General features: G+C 38.9%; 1 protein-coding gene across 3 annotated transcripts in view; it reads right to left on the bottom strand.

Moving 5' to 3' along the window:
• The window catches only part of SMAD1 (SMAD family member 1), a 113,370-nt gene that overhangs the window by 17,132 nt on the left and 76,720 nt on the right, over window positions 1-19,518 (bottom strand). For all 3 annotated transcript variants that reach the window (XM_063136369.1, XM_063136370.1, XM_063136367.1), the window contains exon 2: window positions 11,660-12,256. In XM_063136369.1, coding sequence (XP_062992439.1) covers window positions 11,660-12,059 — 400 coding nt within the window. In that variant the 5' untranslated portion in view covers window positions 12,060-12,256. The remainder of the gene's footprint in view (window positions 1-11,659; window positions 12,257-19,518) is intronic.

Here is a 19,518-nt window from a genome sequence, read left to right as displayed (position 1 = left end):
TGATTTTTGTAGAAGTAGGTGAAACTGTTCATCATTACGTTTTCCCTTCATAAAAATCCCATTTGCAAAGATCTCAGATGGAGCCACTTTCAAACACCATGAAGTAGGTCTTCAGAACTCATTTAGGATCTAGATCCATCCTGAGATTTCACCATGGACCTGTCCTAACAGATTGCAAACATTTATACTCCAACTTACTAGCATAGTTTTAGGGCAGCTTGTAGTTAATTGGACTGTGAGTGATTGGACTGAGATGAATTGCCAGTCCCAAACTTTTGAGGGGCCTCCTGTATCTTTAAGGCACACACAGAAAGGGGCAGCTCCAATAGCTACAGCTTCTCCCCCTGGCTGTGCTAGCATTTCACCAACAACAACAATGTGAAAATTAAAAGGTACAGAAGCCCTTTAATGACCTGGGTCCCATGACCGCATCCTTGAAGGAGAAAGCACACACACCTGAGATCCCTATGAAAAGCCTGCCAGCAATGGATTGGAGAAAGTACACATAGCCTGTTTTAAAAATAAGAGGTTTAGCTTGATCGAGTTAGACACCTCCACTGTACAAGCTAAATTGCTAAAATTCAGCACAGCAGGGGAAGAGGTTGATCTCAGAAGTAGCTGCCAGCCCAGGGGAAGAGGCAAAATTGACGAGACAGCATGAGCCTTCTGAAGCACACCTGTTGCTCCAGAGTAATCAAGAGGCACAGACCTGCTCTTTGGAGAGGCTACAAAAAAGACCTCCAGAGGATACAGCTGCAGAAGTGTTAACTCTTTCCTTTCTCAAACTAAAAAGGAAAGCTCTGCAAGGAGTGCAGTTTTATTCTGGTACTTTCTAGAGCAACTCTATTGCCAGTTTTGTCTGCCTTGTTCATCTCATGACAGTTGCTAATGCCAGCATGTTTTGGTGTACAGTGGTACTGCCAAGCATGTTAGCTTTACAACAGTCTTCCTCTTTCTCACATGATTCTCTTGTCCTTTGCACTTCTGAAGGGTCTTGTAGGCACATATAACAGCAAAGGTGACACACCAGTATGCATGGTATGACCTCCAACCACATTAGGGCACAACTGTTCATATCAACCCTAAGCATAGATCATCCAGTTTCCATTTTAGTTAGCCAAGGAAACAAGCCTACTCGGAGGAACACAGCCAGTTGCATAGTAGAGATCAAATCTGTCACACAACCTACATGAACGTTTTTAAGATTGAACCATAACCAAATAAGGCAACCTTCCCCATCCTGCTGCCCTCCTCCAACATGATGCTGGGACTACAATTCCCAGCATCATACTGGGGGCACCAGTCCAGGGAAGGCTGAAAAAAAGTCTTTGAAAACTGTACATCCAAAAAGTTATGGTTCAGGCTGCTAACTTACTCTCTACTTGACTGCTTGGTTCACTCCTTCAACCAGCCCGAAATGTCTTTAATTTTGAAAGTTCGCAGACAGATAAGGGACATCTTGGAAACTGCTTACAGATAGCTACTTTCACTAGCTTTTCAAGTGTCACTTGCCCTGAAGGTCAAACTACTGCCCACCTTCTCTTGCTCAGCTTCATCTTACTCTGCTTCTCTCCCCATCTCAAAAAACAACAACCCAGAGACAAAACCCACCACATTTTAAGTGCTTGTTCTTGCTTGATGAAAATAAATCCCAAAAATATTACCCTTCTGCATGTTGTTCTACTAGGTGACTTCATGCAAGGTTTTATAATAGACTGGAATGGTATAGGTAGACCAGAGATAACTTTATCTGAAGACAGACCAAAACACACAAACCACCGGGAAGGTAACCTAGTGGCCTCCAGATATTTTCGACTACAACTCCAATAATCATAGAATCATAGGATAGTAGAGTTGGAAGGGCCTATAAGGTCATCAAGTCCAACCCCCTGCTCAAAGCAGAAATCCGCCTTAAAGCATGACCACTGGCCATGCTAGTTGGAGCTGATGGGAGTCAAAGTCCAAAATATCTGGAAGGCACCAGACTGTATACCTCAGGAGTCAGCAATTTAAAAGTTTAGAGAAAGACTGAAACTACTGTGAACTATTTTTTCATTCAGAATGAAAGGCGAAATAATTCCTGGCAAGTTTTTAAAACATTATTTTTAGTTGTCCTTTACTAATATATATGCAAACCAACTACAACATATTTTCCCAATCTGATATTCTCCAGATGTTTTGGACCATTGGGAATACTGGCTGAGGCTGATGTGAGTTGAAGCTGAAAATGTCTGATGAGACGCCAGGTTGGGGAAGGCTGATCTGCACTAATATTAGGTAGCCATAATTCATGGATATGTACAACCTGCTTCAAATTCCTCAATCCTTTGCATGTGACAGAAACGGATCTATCATCACCAAACTAACGTGAAGAAGTTGAGGAACTCATTTCAATCCACACATACTGAGGTTCATGGAGATAAAGCTGGCAGTTCAGAATCTGAAATTATTGGTCTTTCAAAACCAGATTCCAATTACAAAAAAAAAATGGAAATAGTACTATTTAAGGATATAGTAACAACTGAATAATTCTTTACGTTATACAATATGGGTTCCAAATGGCTAGTTTTGTTCAAAATTACTATGATGCACTGAAGTATTCCAGTAGTGTTGGATAATTCCCAGCCATTGGCCATGCTGGTTGGGAATTATGGGAGTTGTTGGCCAGCACATCTGGAGGGCACCAGTTTGGGCAAAGGCTACTATACAGTTTGTATCAATCAATACCAATTACTGGAGAACACAACAGTTGAGAGAAAGTTATTGTGTTCAGGTCTTCCATGTGGTCTTCTTATTGGAATCTGGTTGACCACTGTAAGAAGCTGGATGCTGCAGTACATGAAATGTTGGTCTCATCCAGGGCTCCTTTTAGGTTCATATCCAGATTCAAGACTAGTCCTTAATAATGTGATCTGTTAAGCACTGCTATAAGCAGACTTTGTTTTGTTTTTTAAAGAGAAAGACACCAAATGGTACACAGCAGCTACTGTGTTTCATTCCAGTTTTAAATGTCTGAAATCCAGCCCAAACTAGACTGGACATGGCGATCAGTTGAGTGAAGGATAAGGAAACCCTAGTACTAAAAGGTGATTTAGAATATTAACCTGTAACTACACCTATTAAAGTTTGCTATTTATAGAAATCAACCCAATCATCAAATAAGAACTGTAGACCCCCTGCTTGAAAATTACACATCACTTATCAAAGCTCCAAACAATTTCTAGTACAGCCACTTTATAATTTTCCATGACAACTCTGCTCAAGATGGGAATTAATTTCTTGCATTCCAAGATTAAATTTCAGTTATTGCAAAAAGAGAAGCATGAGAAAATGATCTGACTTCTATAGGTTAGAGATTGTAAAAGTGACACAAAATATGATGTCTTTATTATCATGAACTTCCTGTTGGACCAAGGAACTAGAAGGTTATTGCAGACATTAGTGCCCAGGAACTACCACACTGTATTTCACCAGGATCATCTAGCACAGTGGTTCTCAACCTTCCTAATGCCGTGACCCTTTAATACAGTTCCTCATGTTGTGGTGACCCCCAACCATAAAATTATTTTTGTTGCTACTTCATAACTGTAATTTTGCTACTGTTATGAATCGTAATGTAAATATCTGATATGCAGGATGTATTTTCATTGTTACAAATTGAACATAATTAAAGCATAGTGATCACAAAAACAATATGTAATTATATATTGTGAAATATTTATTTCTAATTACAAATAAATGAAATGTCTCGGTTCCTAAGACCATCGGAAATATGTGTTTTCCGATGGTCTTAGGCGACCCTGTTTAGCCTGGAGAAGTTTAGCCTGGAGAAGAGAAGATTGAGGGGAGACATGATAGCACTCTTCAAATACTTAAAAGGTTGTCACACAGAGGAGGGCCAGGATCTCTTCTTGATCCTCCCAGAGTGCAGGACACGGAATAACGGGCTCAAGTTAAAGGAAGCCAGATTCCGGCTGGACATCAGGAAAAACTTCCTGACTGTTAGAGCAGTGCGACAATGGAATCAGCTACCTAGGGAGGTTGTGGGCTCTCCCACACTAGAGGCATTCAAGAGGCAGCTGGACAACCATCTGTCAGGGATGCTTTAGGGTGGATTCCTGCATTGAGCAGGGGGTTGGACTCGATGGCCTTGTAGGCCCCTTCCAACTCTGCTATTCTATGATTCTATGACCTCTGTGAAAGGGTCGTTCGACCCCCAAAGGGGTCCCGACCCACAGGTTGAGAGCCGCTGATCTAGCAAGTCCATATGGATGATCTTACAGTCCTACTTTATACCCTCATCAAAGTACCTGAGCTCTGTAATATTTCAGGTCTCAAATTATAGGAATTTATGACTACCAAAAAGCATGGATAATTACTTTCCATCTCAGAAGGATACATTTCCCCTTATCCATTGTTTCTGGAAATTTTTTGGACACTTGCTACAGCCCAATGTGATTCATCTTTTATTTGATTCATGTTTTATTCAGTCCCATTAAACAAAGTGGGACTTACTTAAATGGATATAAGATTCAACCTTACTTTTCATTTAGAGATAAGTGATCTCATTTAATAGCATTGCATATGTGTAGGGATAGCCAAACAGAATCTATCTTTTGCTTAGAAACAAAAAGGATGTGGGCTGCAAAGCCAGAGAGGTTTTGGATTATGACCCCAAATTGTATTAAAGCTCTATTTAACTGCAAACCAATGTTTATAATAGCAATTTGTTAGTAAGCATGCATGCTCAGTAAATATATGAATTTCAAAGTGTGAAAATTCATTAAAATATACTATTAAAACCAATTATTTAAGAAAAAAATCAGTTTTCTTTGCAATTTAAACCACTGATCTACTTCATTTTCACTTGATCCTCGAGGTACACCAACCAGAGCCAAGTTCAAAAATAGTGGCCAGGGAAGGGACATAGATATGCAGAATAAGGCACCTCCAAAGCAGGTGGTCAGCCCAGGATTTTTTCAGTATCAGAACTGGAGATCTCTCTCTCTCTCTCTCTCTCACACACACACACACACAAACACACACACACACACACACCTCCTTTCACACACAAATCTACTCCTGTTTCCCTCCAAGCTTTCTTGCCTAATTTAGGAGGGGAGGGGGAGGCTTTGCTGCTATTACTATATTTAAACTATTAGGAGTTAGAAACCCTTGCTCAACTACTGCAGATTACCTGGAGATCTACCAGTAGATCCTGATCTATCTTCTGACTGCCCACCTCCCATTTAAAGTTACCTTGGTTTAACTTTAAACCACCTTGTCTTGTAGATCAGCCTGGGCCTCTCCACAATGGAGAGCTGTTCCTTCCTGAATTACAGAAGCTCAGCTAATATTTGACAACTCCCAATTTAATGTAGACTGTCTATCTTTCTTTAAAGAGGCACTTGCATTTCCCTCAGAATAGAACTAATTTCTTTTTTGCCCTTCATACTACCATCCCATCTCTTTTTCTCCTCATGTCTATTTTTCTTTCAAACATCTCTTCCAAAATAATGCTAATATCAAGGAGACCAGCACAGATCCAACCTACTCTCATCTTACAGCACAGCCATGCCATCTGGTTAGAAAAAGAATACTAAGTGGAATTATTCCTGAGGTAAAGGATAGACTCTATGACCCAGTTCACATGTTGCTCACATGGGTTGTTGTAGACACTGTGGGAGAGAGCGGGTGTGCTAGTTCCCACCAACTCCTGCTGTGATAAATTCAGGGATGCTCTGTCTGAACTTCTGTTGGGGACGAACAACCCAGAGTTTAAACCCATGGTTAAACCATGGAACGTTATGACGTGTGTGTGGGTGTGTGAGAGAGAGAGAGGGAGAGAGAAAGAAGAAATTGAATGGTTTTTTCACCAACTTCTAATTCTATCAGGACACTAGCAGCTGCATCATGCTAATTTCTTAAGGCACAAAACCCTAACCTCTTCATTGGATTTGAAATCTACATTTATTAGCTAGGCTTGAACCAAAGCTTAGCATTACAACAGAAAAGTTAGCACAAAAATAAGTTCTGTAGTTAACTGAAAGCTAAGGAATGATCAATATCATTACTAGGTCCTAGTACCTTCACACATTGATGAGGACACTAAAAGGTGTTTACCTCTTGCTGGACTACTAAGTGAAATACTGTCTGCATGCTTTCGTTTTGTCTCCATAGGTAAAAAGCCTTCTTGTCCCTATTCTCAATTGATCAGAAGGCCCCTGAGCTCACTAATGTACAGAAATCCACCCTGAAAAGAAATGTATTTTAAAACATTTATATCCTAACTTATCTCCGAGAAGTAAACAAGTATACCATTTAACCATTAAAAATACCCCTCCAATTTACAGTATCACAAACAAAAACAGTGGCAGAAAGACATAACACCAATCAAATATTAAAAATATTAAAAAGTGGAGACAAATTAACAATAGCAAGTTAAAAATTATACACTGAAGGCCTTCTTAAAAAGGAAGCCCCTCACCAACTTCCAGAAAGGTCACAAGTGAGGGAGTGAGACAAGCTCCCTTCAAACAGAGTTCTAGAGCTTAGACGTACAACAAACATATAAGTTAATGAAATATGTATATGAAAAGTCTGTATTTTTGTATATTTCTGTATATTTGATGTGAACAACATATCTTTCCATTAAGTGTTATAAAAATGACTGAAACTGTGCCCCTCAGTAGTTCACTCAAAAATTCAGTGTTGAACTTGATGTTGAAGTGGAAGCTCACAATGAATTCTGAAATTCATCAATTCCATAATTCCTACTCTCTCAGGCCCAGTTTGCACTATCACTGCACCTTATACAAGCCACAGTAGCTTGTTTAAGCTGAGGCAGGTGCCTAATTACCCTCTGAGGTGTAGCTTGTCGTTTCATCCGAATCTGGGTGGCATGGCCTGATGGAGGGGGAAAATAACCTTCAAATGGCCCAAAAACCATGGGTCAGGGCGGATAAAAATCAATGATTTTAAAAAAACACCAAAAAAAACGGATTTTTAAAATTTTAAATCGGATTTTTTTTAATAAAATGCTTTTTGAGGAAAAATCTAAAGATAGTTTTCTATTTAAGATACATTATAGTCCAAAGGTTATTCATCATGAAATAAGGATTAGTTTTTAATTATGTAGCATGAGGCTGTATATTCATGCAATGTTTAAATTTTTTGGTAAATAAATTCCATTAATCCATTCACAATGTCATGCTCTTCCACAGGTTTCTGTAAGATTATTGGGCAATTTTTCTATCTAGAAGATATTATCACAGATGCTTGGCTTTACAGTTCTCAAAACTGTGAATTTGTGTCTGCAGAGATCAGAATCCCATTGTTCCTTTGCAAATCTATGTACACAGGACCAACCTCTTACCTCTTAAGTGCTAAATTTAAAAAAAATCCAATGAATAGGTTGTTGGGAGTGGAATAGATCTGCACAAGAAGCTAAGATTAAAACTAATCTGAAAAGTTGTTATTCTAAAAATGAAACCTTCATCTGGTTGTAAATATTAAGATTATGCAAACCGCCCAGAGAGCCCTGGCTATGGGAGCGGTATATAAGTGTAATAAATAATAAATAATAATATTAGCAAGAACGAGTCTTTGGTAACTCTGAATTGTGTAAAATATAGCGAGGAAGAGTGCACTTTTTGAGGGGGAAGTCACATGATTAAATCGAGTCTTTCTGAGTAGTGATTTAAGTTAAATTGATTTAAATCAAATCCACCCTGCCATGGGTTATTTGAAGGTTGTTTTCCCCTCCAATAAGCCATCCTGCCCAGGTTCAGACAACACAACAAGCTGTGTCTGAGCAGGTAATTAGGCAAATAGCACCTGGCACATGCTGGCACTTCTCATGACTTGTTTAAACCATGCTGATCATTATGGAAATTCAGTCAGAATTTTTAACATCACTTAACAGAATACAAAATACAAACAGTATTTTGATGTAGATTATAAAGTTCAAAAGGCAGCTTTTAATAATACACATTTCATACTTTGCTTCTGTGTTTTGAAGATGGATTTTTTTTTCATATACCAGCTTGCATGTAATAGAATTTGTTCAAGAAATGCTCTAACAAACTATTTCAGTACAACTTGATAAAGTGCTTGATCAGACTAACAGTTTTAACTGCTAGTTAAGTGTAATGATTTATTTAATTATTATTTTTAAATGCACATATTGTCTACCTGACAGACCCTAGCGAAAGACAAATTCAGAGCAAGGAGTGGTTTCCCACAACCCTCAATTCAAACAACTTTGATTTGTGTGCAGTATCACTGGGTGGGCAAGCCACCTCACTACTGAATGCAATGATTTGTGCGGTGGGGAAACCTGGTCGAAAGCTCTTGTTCTCTTTTTCTCCTGTCAACTCTGTTGCTTAAAAGTGCTTCTTGCTCTTCACTGTCAGGTTAGGATGGGTACCATATTTTAAACTGTAGGTTACAAAAACTAACTCTTGCATTTGTACCTCAGCAATTCAGAACATTCTGTATCATCTATACTGGTCTGGGAGAGCCTACCTGAAGAGACCTTTCATCATTCCTTTAAGGCAGTCTTTCCCAACCTGGTGCCCTCCAGATGTTTTGGACTTCAATTCTCAATCGCCCCAGCCAGCAAGGAATACTGGGAGTTGTAGTCCAAAACATCTGGAGGGCAACAGGCTGTAGAAGGCTGCTCTCAAGAATATCACAAATCTACAGACACCAGGGCTGAGTTCTGATGACACGCTAATCAACTGGGGTGGGGTGGGGGGAATAGGAACAGAATGGGAAACAACCATTGATTAGCATGTTGTCCGAACTCAGCCTTTGTCTTAAGGAGAGAATATCCAGCCCTCTTAGTGTCCAGTGGCATGAATCCAAAGGCAACAGCCAAAAAATTATTATTATTATTAATCATAATAATAATAAATAACATTAATAAATGAGGTCAACGCACAAGTTATTCATCCCACTAGCACTTACAAGGAAAACAAAATCTAATTGTGTCTTCAAGTGTTTTAGACCACATATCAAGCAAGTGTCCCAGAATTTCAAAGATAATAGGATAGAGTGATTTTTAGTTGCAACAGCATAGCATCTGTACAGCATCCAGCATGACTCGATTACCACTGCAGTGGCTACTGGGATATGAAGCTGCAGGAGAACGATGGAGAAACCATGGAGCAGGGAGAGTTAAGTGAACCACATGGTGCTGCGTGGTTCCTCAGTCATGTGAGGATTGTGCGTCATGATTTCGTTAACTCTCCCCACTCCATAGTTACCCTAACCACCCTTCCCCTGGTTATGTCTGAATAGGCAAAAAGACATCCTCCAATATAAAAAGGAGGCATTAGCATGGTAGACACATATTCGAAATAGATTGCCAGTTTTTTCTTTCTAGCAACACTTATGCTTTCAACATCTGGCTGCAGTACATACAGAGCCCATGATTACATCTCCATCTTAAAAGTTTTGCCTGCTGGATTTGTCCACACTATGGAATTGTTAGAGAAACTCTGCCATTGCAAAGTAGTAAAGAGTTGCAACACTAATTCTGGGGCAGATAACAAGGAAAGAGAGCTATAGCTCTTGAGTAGCAGATGAATACAATTAGCATGCAATACTGCATGACTTTTAACAAACTATTTGTACAAATTAACTAAATTACTTGTTTCTACCTTTCCCCACTTAATTCCAAGGCCAAAAGAGTGCTTTAAGACAACTGAGTTTTAAGAATGTAACCAAAACACACCTATGTCTAAGAATTTAACTTTGAAATGAAGATATTAGAGAAACCAACCCTGAGAGAAGTATCTAAATTAAGCATAATTGCCTAGAAGTGTGATGCATTGAGATATACAGCATGTTTGAGATATGTCTGTAAAAGTGAAAAATTAGTTCTGCATTTTTCAAAATAAAAAGGTAGCTAGTGTTGGATATCTTCCATTACACCATATGTAAAATGATTTCCCAAAACCACCCCAAAACAAACAAACAAACGAACAAAACCATTCACACTGATCCATGAGATCAAAATCTACTGTTGAGCAATACTTTTATTAGGATCAACCAAAATGCCACAAGTGTACACAAGCTTTTAAGTTCTCTAAAACTTTTCATCAGACTATGTGGTACAAAAAGCAGAGGTGGGGGAAGAAACAGAAAGTCCAAAATTTAGGGCAGATGTTGTGGCCATGAGGTCTGCAGTTTGGACTCTAAGGATTGCAGACTGAATGAGTCAGACACTAGTAGGTGCTGCAGGTTTCAAACAAAGAGTTTCCAAGGCCAGAATTCACATTAACATCTCCAGAAGAATAACTGAGCCCTTCACTACATCACCACACTTAAAGTCCATCTATTTCTTCTCTGGACTGATTAAACAAAATATTCTTACATCAGATTCAAAACTATGTTTACCAAGAGTCAGCCAGCTAGATTTGGCGTAGTCTTAAAACTACAACGCTGTTGTGTACACAGCACATAATGACAAATAGTTTTGTATAGTCAGTTACAGCAAGCTATTACAGACATGCCTGCACAAGGCACTTCTTTCCGACAATTGTGCTGGAGTGTTTGCCAGATGACGACAAGCTTCCCCCATCACGTCTTCCTACTCCTATCACCAATATGTGCAGCACACTACCAGGAAGCATGCTGACGAAGCTTGGATTCTCCAAGCTTTGAATTGCCCATTAAAGTTACTCTTTCCTTTCAACCGCAGCTAGCCGTCTTAGCTTTCCTGCTGACATATCACTTTTCACAGAGAGTGACCACACAACAACAACAACAACAAAAAGTTCTCTGTAGTACAGGTTTTCTAGAGACAAAGTATGCAATTTGGGATACTAAAATCTAACTTTTGTCCATAGCAGTCCCTTCCCCCCCCCGCCCCCATTTAAAGGGCAGGGGGAGTGACAACCAAGTATTCAACTACTCTACTAGAACACCAACTTATTCCCTTAAAACGTTTCTTCGTATCTGATTCTGTAGATCCTGAAACAGTGCATAACAATGTGTTCAGTTTCATCCATCTCATTTAATGTTTATAATTTCTTATAATCTGAAGATCTACTAAAATCTACAATTAAACAAGGTTTATCCTTGTCCTATGTAGGTCAGTAGATTCATTAGTCGGCTTTAGAGCTGGCATCCCCTAAATAGGGTAGAATAGCCATTACTAACTTACTGCATTATTAAAAGTGACTTACAAAGTATTTATGACACAGAATGCAGGTATTACACACAATCCCAATCACATTTAGAGCCAAGAGTGAAGTACGTCGAGAATTTATACTCCAAGTATCGGAAGTCTATTCAGTTTATTTTATTTATTCATTAAAACATTTATATTCCACCCCTATCACAAGGATTTCAGGGCGGTGTACAGATAAAACCATACATATAAAATAGAACAATAAATATACAATTCTAAAATAAATTAAACCATTTTAATTTGAATACTTGAGTCAGTGTAGGTACTAAGTCATCAGCTTATGATCGTTCAGCAGCAAAACTAAGATAACCAAAGACAAACTCCTCACCTATTGAATTATACAACCAAATTCTTCGGTTTACAGGTCCTGTCACCTTAAAGGTGACTGAAACTGGACCATGTGGATAAGGCATGCATATACAAATAAATCATTGGAAAGCTTGTAACAAAGGTACCTACCAGGACTTTCCACTCGCTTATAATGATAGGGATTGATGCAAACTTCCTTCTGCTTTGAACCAAAGGGAAACTCACAGCATTCCAGTGGTTTGAGTTCATGATGGCTCTGCAGATCTGGCCAGCGCCACACACGGCAATAAATTACATGGGGTAGCCCCTTCCGATGAGAGACTTGAAGTCTGCCATCTAAGGAACGAGGAATTGTGACACAGTTGCTGGGCTGACCTGGACAACTTAATGCCTTCTCCAACTCTTCCATTGCTCCTTTTTTCTTCTTCAGTTTTTTAACTAGAGCATCAACAGCCTTCTCTGCCCATTTTTCCTCTTCATCCCCTTGCTTCCATCCCAGCAGTCTTTTCACAGCGGGGCTTGTGAAGGAGAACAAACTTGTCACATTCATGGTGACTAGTCAGAAGGGATACACGTACACAAGCTCTAAAAAGGCAAATCCTACTGATGGCTTCCAGTAACAGTCTTGAGCAAGATTGTACTATCCCTTTAACCTTTCCAATCGCGAAGTCTTGAAAAGTGAAACTAACATTCCAGCATGACAGATGTTTTCTCTAGTCCTTAGGGTTCCAAATCAAAGTCAGGCACCTACAGAAGGTAAAAGTGGGGAAAGGAAAAGACAAGTTCTCTTTAATACATACAATTTTAATAAGCCCAAATGCCACACCACTCTATTATAATACTGGCCAAATCCAAGGTCTGGTAGATTATTATATAGGGGTAGGCAACCTGGTGCCCTCCAGATGTTCTGGACGACAACTCGCATCAGCCCCAGCCAGCATGTCCAATGGCCAAGAATAACGGGAGTTGTGGTCTCAAAACACCTGGAGGGCACCAGATAGCCTACCTGTATTATAGAACACAAAGCCTGGGGAATATTTCTCAGGCTTTTGGATAGAACAGTTGGCTCATGGAACAGACAAAGAGATAAAGCCAGTTCCCCCTGCCCGCTCCAAACAGCCTTCTTAAATTTAGTCAAGGCAACACCAAGGCCTGGGGAGGCGGAGGTACACCACATGCTAGCTAGGAATTATGGAGGTTGCAGCCCAACACATCTGGCACCAGGCTTAACTTTGTTTTCTTGAAGAGGCATAGTCAGGAGCACCCAATTCAGATTATTCTTCAATTGACAGATACCAAGAATGTCTTTTCCTTTCCGTAATTAAGAGACAACTTGGTGGAACATCGGAATGGACATAGCAGAATGGAAGAGCAGTTGCTTTACATACAGGAGGTTCCAGGTTCAATCTCTGGCATCTCCAGGTAGAGCTAGAAAAGCTCCTTCTCTGAAACCTTGGAGAGGTATTACCAGTTAGACAGTGTATACAATATTGAGTTAGACTGACCAGTGATCCAACTCAATTTAAGACTTCTAGTAAAAAAAGACAGACCATGCCATATGGTTTAAGGGAAATTAAAGAGCAGAAGCGAAAAGACAATGGTCATTTTCAGAAGATACCTTAAACCACAAGTGGTTAAGTCTTAAACCACCACGGTTTAAGGTGTCTTCTGGATAGGATAATACATTGGGAGTTCCTTTCTTTCTATTGGAGTTCTATAATTTTACAAGAGATTATATCCATCTCTGTTCAGTCCAGGAACTATCTTAAACTACTTTTTTCTCCCATACCTGTAGCTACCAATATTTTGAAAATGTACAAAAGATGCCAAATGTAGAGGTTTAGTGGTCAAGATGGATTTTTTTTTAATTAAAATGTTTTTGTTTGTTTTTGTTTTTAAAGAATAACCTGGTTAAATTTGATTTTGAGGGCTCAAGTTAGAACTACATTTCAAGAAGAGAACCACATTGATGTCAAAGGCTGCTTTTCTATGTAAACTTAGAATCAAGGGAAATACATATTTGATGTTTAGCATTATATGGCATATAATAAAGTTATATGCTATTTTGTTATTATGGGCTACTTATTGGGAGTAAGTCATTGGAACCAACCTCTGGCTCCAGGAGATGCCATCCTGTATATCACTAAGAAGATCATCCACTGTGCCCTTCTCAATGATTTTGAACACACCTATTTTTGAGCTCCAACTATCTGAGCTCTGAAGTTTGCTCGCTTCAAAGTATAAATATTTATTCTTAATCGTCTCTAAACAGAAAGGGATGAACTGCAACAAGCAAACTTTTTGGATTGTTGGCTACTTTGTGTTTTGGGGGATAGAATAGGCAAAGAAAAGGAGGGGCAAAAGTAAAACAAAGCAAAGCAAAAGTAGAAAGAGCAATGCTGTTCGGTGTGCTTCTTCATAATGACTGAAGTTAAGCATTACTCAGTGAATGATAATAGTATTCATATTCATGAGAGAGAGAGAGAGAGAGAGAGAGAGCGCGCGAGAGAGATCTACATTATGAATTCAAATATATGTGTTCGCACTCTGTAGTATATGTTCTCTAACTTCTGTTGCTTTAAGGCCCCAAAAGATGAAAGATGTTAGGTAGGTGTTTTGAAATAACATTCCAAGCATATGTTAGCCAAACTTCTAGTTTCATTGAATCTTAAAGTGCCTCCTTCCTTCTGAGCTTTTGCCAATACATTCCTTTCTCCTTTCTGCCACTTTTGGTTTCTGCAATACATCATTTCCTTTATTGCTTTGAGCACAAAGTGGCCATATCAGTTAGAAGTCAAACAACAACTAACCTGAGTCATCATATGGCACCAACTCCCCTCTTTCCCAAATAAATTGACAATCTGACAATTTACTAGATTTGGGCCAGTTGGATCTCTCTCTCTGCACATGTAAACATACCTTGACCTGAATTTTATCATAATCTAGTTTTAATCCACTGTTTTTGCATCAAGAGTGACCAAGCTTTATTAATACATTACTTTAAATATTAGGGATCTAAATAGTGCCCCATTCCTCTTTTTTTAGCTTAATTTAAATCCTTTGGATGTTATGCAAATACTTGGTTTAAGCACAATTTTAGCATAAAAGGAAATTACCAATTCCTCTCAAATTTACTTCTGTCCAGACACCAGATTGGAACTTTAAACCTTGGATTTCACACTACTGTGAATTTTGCAATACAGTTCTCTTCTCACAAAGCTTCTTTAAAAAAATGTATTTCATGATAAAATACATCTAGAAATTGAGAGAAAATATGTTCAAGAAGACATACCTAAATTTTTGTCTAATTTTAAAAATCCACATTATTGTAAAAACAGGTGGAACAGACCAATGATACATGTGAAATTTACATGGATCAGAAATAAACTGATCCATCCATGCCTACCTCTAAGTACCCGCAGCATCTGAGAAGAAGCCATCTTGTTATGGCATCTTGTGTTACAGAATTTTCTCTCTCAAGAGGCTTGCCAGGCACCTCCTACCATGGATGAAATGATAATTCTCCAAGACTATTGCATAATCATTTGCAATTGCAGCACTATTGCACAATACCGGCCAAGAAAAATCCAGATTTTCTTTTTGGAAGATAATGTGTTTAACTTTTCTCAAATTCAAAATTAGATGTAGATTAAGCCTATGGAAGCGTGCACACATATACTACAGGGTAGTTAACTCAAGTAACCGAATAGAAACAGACATAAATAAATGCCCATACAATGTCCCTATTATGGGTAATTGATGCTATTCAGTATTGGATTGATTTCCAAAACTCTATCTTGAAGGGTCAACTAGCTAGTTGAATCCTACTGGAATCTAAATGTAATGCTATAACCGCGGTGGGGAAGAAAAGGAACTTTCAGGATCTTATTTCAAGATTTGTTATTAGCTACAGTAATGCTGAAGAATTGTCTGATGAGAGGGAAAGAAGCAGAGTCAAAATATTTTAAATGTAGACAAAATTGCAGGAAAGCAAGATCAGTATCCAACAGGATCATTTTGCACAAGCAGGCCCTCCCACCTATTCCACTGCAAAAACAGCACCAACCACTTGTGCAACGGAAATTTAACACTTCCTATAGCAAGCCCCTATATGAGCGGAAACAAACACTCATTTCTGGATCCATTATGTGAACTCCGCTGATCTGCCCCATTCCAGAAACAAGCATTTGTGCTTGGTCCTGGAAGAACTAAATCTCCATGGCACAAGTGGTGGGATTCACTTGCAGAATGTAATAGGCGAAGGCGGAATAGAATTGACAGTGGGCGCAGCACCCTGTTGGATACTGCCCATGTTTTCTTCACCTAGAATTCATTTTTCTAGGTATGGGGTAACTTGGACTAAACTAAGGGCTCATCTACACCAAGCAGGATATTCCACTATGAAAGCGGTATATAAAAGGCAAGAGCCACAATACTGCTTTATAGTGATATTGAAGTGCACTGACAACTGTTGGGGCCCATGACACATCTACACCAAGCAGGATATAACACTATGAAAGTGGTATATGGTCTGTGTCAATGGGCCCCAACAGTTGTCAGTGCACTTCAATACCACTATAAAGCAGTAGTGTGGCTCCTGCATTTTATATACTGCTTTCATACCACTTTCATAGTGGAATATCTGCTTGGTGTAGATGAGACCTAAATCTCATACTTTGGAACTCCCAACCAAATTATTTTCTAGTATAGCTCCATGAACCTCATCAACTATGGAACAACTCCATAGTTGTTGAGGGAATCCCTTGATGGATGAGTCTTCCTTTCCAACCAGAGGGTTGACTTAAAAACAAAACAAACAAAAAAAACACTCCAACACACTTTACACAGCACTTTATTCTGAGTAGAAGTATAGCAACATACATCATCATGGTTTGAAACAAATATATATGGAAAACATATGCCATTTTAGATTATTATGGCTGTTTTACCAATTCCTGCACTGTGTATTATATTGTATTTTAGTCTTTTAAATATTTATCTTGTATTAACTGTGTTTTAAAATGGCATTTTTGGTTTTTAACTACTTGTAATCCACCCAGAGAACATTAGTTATTGGGCAGATTAGAAATGTATTAAATAAAATAAATATTCAGTATTTAAGCCATGACTGGGGAGAACAGGGGGATTTGTATGCACAGGGAGGAAATGTAGGACCCCACATAGCTAGCATTGCATCTCAGCCAACCCCTACAGTCCTTTCATTATTTGCTTTCCAAAACTCGCATTCTCTGCAGCATTTGTGCTTACAATGACAATGAAAGATTAAAACTTGGATTTTCAGTCTCTTCTATAGTTCACAGGCTGAACCAAATGCATTCCCTATGGACAATGTATGAGGTGCATATTTGGTTCAACCTATGGACTCCTCTTAATGTTCTTTGGGAGACAGGAGCAACAGCAAGATCTCAGTAGTCTCAGAAACCTGTGCGTTGGCATTCTGGTGCCACCGCAGGTTATTCATATTATTTGCTATAGGAAATGCAGTACACATGCCACATTAACGTGGACAGAGTGATGTATGGAGTTGCCTCCACTGTCTGTTGTCTCACACGTAAAGGATACAAATGTTACTCCAATTCAGACCAGTGGGAAGAAAGAGGGCTAGATAAACAAGGATTTCTGTTGACAGACACTCCTCCCCACTGCACATATAGCAGGGGTGGGGAACTTGAAGTGCTCCAGAGGTTGTTGGACTGCAACTCCCATCAGCCCTAGCCAGTACAGCCAATGGTCAGGGATGATGGAAGTTACAGTTCAACATATGGAAAGCCACAAGTTGCCCATACAGGATTGTCTCAATATATGTAAGCATTATATATGAACAAGTACTGTTTTGTGCCTCAGCTAGATGCAATGGTGCACGTGTGCCTAAAAATTATAAAGAAAGCCCAGATGTGAACAGACAGAACAATGATAAAGAGCCACAACGCAGAGACTGTATTTCATGAAAGTGCTTGTTCCTCATTTACAGGTTTCATAACCTGCCTTTCAATAAATGTATTTCCATGATGGAAATACTGTTCACTTTTTGAAGAAAATATTCCTTTGCCCAAGGAAATCAGGATTGGAGTGAGAACTGAAATGGTTTACCAACAAATTCTCATACAAGCATCAACCACAGATTGCATCAAGCATGACAGGCACATACACTGAAATTGGTATATATTCTTGAGGATGTTGGATGTGTATCAGTAGAAAGGCAAAACAAAAAGTGAAAATTGTTTCAAGAAAAGACTTCTATAAGAATCTAGTGCTTTTGCCTTTCCACAGTTCCATAGCCACTCCTGTCCTGACTGTGACTATTACAAACACCTGTTTTTGTAACAGCAGTTTTACACACACACAGTGTGGGTATGTTAAGATACACAAAAGTGAAACAGCAGACATTTCTGCCTATATTTAGTTATGCCTGGTCAGCTGTAATTGCATAATTTCATCAGGACCTTCTGCAACGGAAATACATCCATATTCATCGCAGGCATCAAAGGAAACATCTTTACAAGCCATATCCTTTTACAAACCAACACATGGTCTCATGCCATTCTCTCCAATTGTTGAATTCCTCCTTTAGGAAGGGCAGGGAATTTTATTTCTTTATCAATTGCAAAGTTGCTTCCCTTTATGGTTAGGACAAGAAGGTTGGGCTTCCCTCACAGGTGAAGTGGGGGAAGGGGAGGAGGAGAGAAAAGAGAAGAGAGGAGCTATTTGCCATTAGTTAAGTTCAGACAAGAAGCAAAGCTCTTGGATATTTTGGTCAAGTTCACAATTTTGTCTCTTGGTCACAGAAAGTGATTTTGCATTTCGAAAGTAGGGCTTGGAACACTTTCTCTTCCCCATGCCAAAACTGCATACATATGAAGAAGTTTGCCCTCTACTTAGAAGTGATCAATGATGCACCTCAATCACCTTTCTCACAGTGGCTATGAGGATGTTAGGACTTCTTCACGACGCGCTCCCCAAGTGCCCCATGATGGCTCTTTATATATGGGATACAGCTGTTGCTTTGCAGTGACTCAGGCAGGCATGTCCATGTGGAAACCAGCTGGAGTTAAGTTAACCAACTTGGCAAGCATATCTGTCAATTTAGTGAGGTATTCAATGTGAGGAACACACACAAGGAAGAAAAAAAGTGTCAGAGCATTCTTGACCAAGATTCCTCTCTCAAAGGTGGAGACTTTTGTTAGCCATCCCTCCTCCTTCCCCCCCCCGCCCCCAGCAGCTCTGCACAATAGAAGTTTACCTCCTCATGGGGCGCCTGACTATCCAGGTGGATTCTAACCAAGGTAGATAAAAATCAATGATTTTAAATTAAAAAAAATAAAAATCGGATTTTCTTAATTTAAATTGATTTTTTTTAATAAAATGTTTTTTGAGGAAAAATCTATCTAAAGATAGTTTTCTATTTAAGATACATTATAGTCCTGAGGCTGTTTAAATGTTTTGGTAAATGAATTCCATTAATCCATTCACAATGTCATGCTCTTCCAGAGGTTTCTGTAAGATTATTTTTCTCCTTCCAATAAAGTACAGCAGAAAAGTTGTCCAAACATGAATGATTAACCTATTAAACTGGAGATAGTTCACCTCTCAATAATTTCATAATTATCTATTTATGATGTGTTTATAATAGTATAACTAAATCAGTATTTTTTATATAACTGTAAAACTAATCTGAAAAGTTACTATTCTAAAAATGAAACCTTCATCTGGTTGTAAATATTAAGATTATACCAGCAAGAATGAGACTTTGGTAACTCTGACTTGTGTAAAATATAGCGAAGGAGAGTGCACTTTTGGGGTGGGGGGAGTCTCCAGATTAAATTGAATATTTTTGAGTAGTGATTTAAATCGTGATTTAAATCAAATTGATTTAAATCAAATCCACCCTGATTCTAACCACCTCATGCATGAAGCAGTTGAAAGTAAAGGAAGAGGATCTTGATGGAGGCTGACATTTGGTATAGATTTTGAGTCCATGTGATAAAAGA

This window comes from Elgaria multicarinata, chromosome 10 (genome assembly GCF_023053635.1).
Source record: "Elgaria multicarinata webbii isolate HBS135686 ecotype San Diego chromosome 10, rElgMul1.1.pri, whole genome shotgun sequence".
In the NCBI taxonomy this organism is placed as follows: domain Eukaryota; kingdom Metazoa; phylum Chordata; class Lepidosauria; order Squamata; family Anguidae; genus Elgaria; species Elgaria multicarinata.
Note: the sequence above shows the minus strand (reverse complement) of the source record. Positions and strands in the feature narration are given on the sequence as shown.